The 5,894-nt window shown below is 38.6% G+C and overlaps 1 protein-coding gene across 1 annotated transcript; it reads right to left on the bottom strand.

Moving 5' to 3' along the window:
* Positions 1 to 368: 368 nt before the first annotated feature.
* LOC103966830 lies at positions 369 to 3,323 on the bottom strand. Its single transcript, XM_048582638.1, has 6 exons — positions 3,032 to 3,323; positions 2,282 to 2,331; positions 2,052 to 2,129; positions 1,735 to 1,892; positions 1,279 to 1,673; positions 369 to 976 (listed from the first exon to the last, which is right to left on the bottom strand). Exons 1-6 carry the CDS (start codon positions 3,182 to 3,184, stop codon positions 443 to 445), a joined length of 1,368 nt encoding a protein of 455 aa, XP_048438595.1. The 5' UTR covers positions 3,185 to 3,323; the 3' UTR covers positions 369 to 442.
* Between the last annotated feature and the right edge of the window lie 2,571 nt (positions 3,324 to 5,894).

Below are 5,894 nucleotides of genomic sequence, written 5' to 3'. Positions count from 1 at the left end.
GATTTAAATCTTTAAGCTAGCTAGCCCATCCGGTAAAAAATTTCTAGCCCCGCTATTGATCCAATGGTTAAAAATTAAAAGAAATGTGTAAGAAGTAAAAATATGTATGTGGATAGCACTACCTAAAACCGATGATTTTCTAATTTAAGTTTACAACTGTATTAAAATATGTAAATCTACACTGAACCCAAATCTAGTCTTGTAGCCACATAGAGCTGCTACAAGCCTGCAAGAGGATGCAAACCTAGAAGGGCACCATGTAGGGTAAACCTTTTCCATATGGGCCTATCCAAAACTAGAACGAGTCCATCTACCAAACAAAGGAAAAGAAGGGAACCAGAAATTTTTGGACATTTTGCACAAAAAAAGAAACTTCCGTACACAAGACCCGCATATACTCTGAGCTTCTACACCCAATTTTCTGAATCAATTACGCCTACATCTACTTTGTACAACCTCTTTTCCTTCCCCTCGCCGGAGTTATATTTTGTTGACTACTTCTACGTCCAACTTTTCTTGGGTGACCGGAGGCTTTCTTTGTCACAGCGAAGGATTCAACCGAAGGAGAAGAATCAGCATTAGCATGACTGGCGTTCTTACTTCTGTTTGATGCCTTAGCAGCCACGTTTCCCGCATTGCTAGCCTTTCCTGAAAACTTCCGGTTGCCAGGGCGAGCACTCCGGGGTTTAACCGGTGTATTACACTCTAGTGCATTTGAGGAGAGGTTGGCAGAGGCAGTCTTGCTGCTAAAGTCCTTAAAATGCTGCCGCATTGTTTTTGTGGTGATGTCTCTGAGAAGCAAAGCGGATTTGTATTCACGCGTGTTCTTCGAGTAAAACACCAAGGCATTGTTTGCCAGCAGCAAAAGATCTCGAAAGAGTTCCTTAACTGACATGACAGAGCGATTGAAAATCCTCGATCTTATTGTGTCGAAATCCATGTGCCTACGGATCAATTTCTTATATCTTCGTCTCTTCTGCCAAGAAATAGAGTGGATTGTTAGAGCTGTATACATTATGCCGAAGGCTTGTTTCATGCATTATATAATTTATTCTACATTATGCCGAAGCCCTTACTGAATCCGCAGATTCAAGTAATGGATATCTTTGAAAAGTGATTGACGCGCATCCCTTTTCTCGAATACACATCTCTGACTATTCGAATAAATCAAAGAATTAAAGAACATAAATAAACAGCAGCATGAAGAAGTAGAAAAGAGGCGTACAAAAATTATTTTCTTATCTCTAAATCATAAACAAGCATGTAAAGTATGCACACCTGGCTATCAAGTCGATGACGAAAGACAGAGGCACTTTTATGCTCCGAAATTGAATTGAAAACATCCTGCAACTCGTCAATCTCATCCTTGGTCGAACCTCTATTGCAATCGCCTGCGCCTGACGATCCAAATTCCTCGCGACATTCGCTGGTTGAATTTTCTATACACCGCAAGGTAGTTACAGCATCAGCAGAATCCAAAAAGCCGCTGTCTCCAATGCTGCCTTCCTTGACATCCCTACTACAATTCTTCCTCTTTCGTTTACCGCGTCGCTTTCGTAGAGTCCCTCCTAGTCCTACATACAAAGTCCCTACCAACTTCTGGATGCCTGAGATTTTCTCAATTTCGGAAGAGTGCGAAGCTTCTCTTTTAGTCTCCGTTTCTTCAGCTGACACTGTCACCAGTCATGTGGCATTCGGGCGAGCTGCTTGCCAATGCTTCACATGTAAAACTGCCGGCTGATGGCTCGTCCTTAAATGCCTCTTTAACAGATGGGTAATGTCCCTTTGATTTTCGATAAGCAACAGGTGATTCTGTCTGGCTGGAGTCGTAATTGTTGTAACCATCTTCTTCTTTCTCCGCCTTGAGAGATTTAAGCTTCGATTCCAATGACCTATAATGCGGCGTGATAAAATGTTAACGCAAATGCAAGGAGACAGACCGGAGAAATGTAGAGCAAATCTTCTATTCATGGTCTTGATGATTAGAATATGAAAACATTAATTTGAGATCATTTTTGGAACATAAACATGTCAAAAAAGAAAGGACTAACCCTATCGAGTCTTCGGATTGTTTCAGCGCTTGTCTCAACTCTTCCATTCGTTTCTTCCGCAAATCTTCAAACCAAGCCCTAAGGAGATGATATTAGGCATAATAATACGATCACGTATAATTATATTAATCCACATATATACTTATTAGAGAAAGGAAATTCAAAGCTAAATCAAATAAAATAGAAATTCACTGGTCAAAATCACAAGAGCTTTTTGGTTAAGAACTTACTTAGAACCCGAGTATCGCTTTCGCAAGTCATGATATTTGGCTTTACAAACCTGGTGATAAGAAATACAGGTGATATTAATTGGACGAGCAAATAAATCTCTCCATTTTGCACACTAATGAAAGTACCTGCATCCATTTTCCACTCTCAAGCAGAATATAAGTACAGCTTATCATGTTTAGCATTAGAAACTACATTGCACACAATGCAGCATTTATCGAATACATTTTTCTTTTTTTCAAAAAGGACATTTTGTTGAGCACTATAGAGATAGAAATATTAGAATTCAGAATCTATTTCAATATTGGATTTAGGGTTTTATGGTGCACATTTAATTTAAATACAATGATAGTCACAAATCTGATGAGTATATAGTATACAAAACTCTAAAAGATTGATGTGAGTTAGGTTAGTTGACAAAGATAATGTATATACTCTTTGCACTCAGGTTCAAATCCGCTTTCATTAATTAGTTTAAAATATTACCCACACAACAAATGAAAAGGCAGCATAAACAAAGTAAAACCAGAAAAGTGAAAACCATCCATAGGAGAGAAAATGAAAATTGAACGCAAAAGCAAAAACATAACAAGATGCATAAAGAATCGGACAATGGAATCGAAGATGAAGACCAATAATTCAATCCAACATAGCAACAGGAAATCAAAATACAATACAATGGAACATGTTAAAAAATGTAGTTAAAAATAACAGTAAACAATCAAATTCAAGAAGAAAAAAGAAGGGAAAACCTCAGGCGTGAAAGTGTAGGGACAAACGGTTCTGGCTTGGAGCTCCTCCGCGACCTGGTTCCAGTTACGGGTCCCGTATCTTAGAATGGCCCCAGCCAACAGGAGCTCAACCCATGTCCCCCACCTGCTTCCTCCTATTACCTCCGCTGCCATCTTCACCCTCCACGCGTACGCCCCTGATCATACCACCACCGCCGCCACCGCCTTCCCTTTTCTTATTATAGGTACCCCACCACCGGTTCACATTATCCTCACCGCCGCTCCTCCGATTATGAATTTCCAAAAAAGAAGAAAGAAACCCTATTGAATGGTCCGTAAAAGAATTAAATGGCCACCTTTTGGGTATTTGGAAAACCGGTACTTGGAGATGTTTGGTTGGCTTGAAATTTCGGATGGACGAGGGAGAGGGAGAGAGAGGAGAGAGAGAGAGAGAGAGAGAGGTGGTTTTGGAAGGTTTAGCTGGTATTGAAGGTGGTTTTTTTCACTTTTTGTTTTAGGTTTTTCAATTATAGTAGGGTTGAGAAAAGGCGTTGACAGATTCTATTTTCTATTGAGGGTTGACGAGAAAAAGCCCTAAAAAAACTAAACACAAGGTACCATAAATGGGAAAGGGATCCTCTCCGGATCCACTTTGTGGGATCCTAGAATACCTATATTTTAACCTGTTTATCGTATATCGTACGATTAGTTTTCGTTAGATATTATTTGTATTTAATTTTAAATAAAAAAATTAAATAATTTTTGACCGTACGATACGCCATAAATGACTAAGATGTGAAGATCCTAAGATCTCCACAAAGTGATCCGAATGGGATCCAATCCCCCATAAATGGACTCTACGAAAGATCACTACCAAAAATGGGAACAAATAAAATGAACAATGGAACTTAGAATATTATTTTATTTTAATATAATTACACTAAATTTATTTAAAATACGGAGGGAAAGTTCATACTTTAATTGGAGAAACTCTAACCATCCTAGCTAAATGTAAATTATCTAAGGTATAATATTATTCGTCATTATTGTTAATTTTGTTTTTGTACCACTAGCAATATGCTTTAGTAATAGTATTCATCTTTTTCTTTTCTTTTTTTTGTCAAATGATAAATATTGTTAGATTAACTAACTTTAAATAAAGCTTTTTTATATTTTATTTTCTTTTTTTAAATCAATTCCTTCTACATATTTACCTTGAATTTGATATCTTCAAGCAACTATTTGTTATGTAGTTAAACACTAAAACACTATCAAATGGGAGACCCCATTAGATCTCTCTCTAATTGAGGTAGATCATAGATGTTGATGGTTTACAGCCAAACATTTTCTCTGAGGACGTGTAATTCAATCAAAAAAAAAAATCTTTTTCTTTGAATAATGCTTGGTAGACCAAAATGAGAAGTCAAATTTGATACCTATATAAAGGCGTAGCTTGATGCTTTTCACTTCTTAACAAAATTCAGGTTAGTACTGAACTCTTACTTAACTGTGCGCGACTAGAAATTCTACAATTCATAAGATGGTTCAACCCGTGGCTAATATCCACCAAAGCCACATTACGTGGCTACTGAATACAAAAGGCCCGTTAGGTAATTCGTGGCTCATGCTGTGATGAGAACCATATATCAGCCCTTAGGTCATGAGTTTGGTATGAATGAAATTATATACTCCTCTCATTATCTCTCTCTCTTTTCCTTCTTTTAACGGATCTGAATCGAGGTCCTTTTGGAGAAGCTCATCAGGATTAAGTAACGATCTCATTGCGTTTAAAAGGGGAATGGCAAAGACAACATTGATCGACCTACCCAACGAGGTCATGTTTGAAATTCTTCTGAGGTTACCCCAGAAGCACTTTTTCGCTTTGCATGTGTCTCCAAAACCTCACAAACAACCCCTCCCCCCCCCTCTCTCCTTCTCTTCCCCCCGGCTTTCTGCGCTGCGGATGCCACGTTTACTTGATTCTGCTGCCAACTTTGGTGCTGCTGATGAACTTGATCAAGTACCTCAACTTGCTCAATCTTGCAGGGATTGCAAAATAAGGGTCTTGCCGTCACAGTTATAGGACGATACTGGCAATTATGATTTGAAAGAAACTAAGCATGCTCTTCCCCTCACAAGATCGTTCAATGGTTACAAATGATGTATGTTTTGTTTTCTGCAACTTGTTTTGCTTTAAAGAGAGTCATGTACACGGCGATATCCATGCTTGATGCTTAATCCTCTGAGCGGAGAAGTTCTAAGGATTCCTAGCAGTACCACCGACGATGAACGCTCCAACAGACCACTCTTGGAAATTTGGAATGGTACGATATGGGATTGGATAATATTTCTAACACCTACAAGATTGCTCATGTTTCGCACGCCAACAGCATTACGTATGACAGTGTTGCCCCAGTTTATGTATTGGGCACAAGCTCACGGCAAGAAATTGACTCAGTTCCTCCTTGCGAGTTAAACAACAATAAGGCATCTGCGTATGGAGATATGCATCGACTTGTTTTTGAAAATAAAGAATTTCTTTGACTCCCTCATCCCAACATAGAGTATTCTCGCCGTCGGAGTTGCTTACAGTGTGCTTAACTCGAGGGTATCCTTGGCCATTGGGGATATTTCATACACTTGTGTTGATTATGGATGTTCAAAAATAAGAGAGAGTGGATGTCACATTACAAAATAGATACCCTCGCAGTTGAAAATCGAACTCTGCTCTGGTACCATTTGATAGAGACTTGTGGTGTATGGGAGCATGTCATATTCTTCAAATTAAACACTATTGGTAAAATAATAGAAAATATTGGTCAGAAAAAAGAAAATGTTGGCGTATGCTACTTTTTGGATCGAAGACATGATTCCATGGAAGCTA

Source organism: the organism of the source record quoted next, unplaced genomic scaffold (genome assembly GCF_019419815.1).
Source record: "Pyrus x bretschneideri cultivar Hongxiangsu unplaced genomic scaffold, Pyrus_bretschneideri_v1 Contig19, whole genome shotgun sequence".
NCBI classification, from domain to species: domain Eukaryota; kingdom Viridiplantae; phylum Streptophyta; class Magnoliopsida; order Rosales; family Rosaceae; genus Pyrus; species Pyrus x bretschneideri.
Note: the sequence above shows the minus strand (reverse complement) of the source record. Positions and strands in the feature narration are given on the sequence as shown.

Bases quoted from the DNA above. Each gene is read 5' to 3' on its own strand.
- LOC103966830 (XM_048582638.1), bottom strand. From the start codon at position 3,184: ATGGCAGCGGAGGTAATAGGAGGAAGCAGGTGGGGGACATGGGTTGAG. The intron at 2,332-3,031 runs GTTTTCCCTTCT...TCTTATCACCAG, and splicing joins CCTACACTTTCACGCCTGAG to GTTTGTAAAGCCAAATATCA. The intron at 2,130-2,281 runs GTAAGTTCTTAA...TCATCTCCTTAG, and splicing joins AAGCGATACTCGGGTTCTAA to GGCTTGGTTTGAAGATTTGC.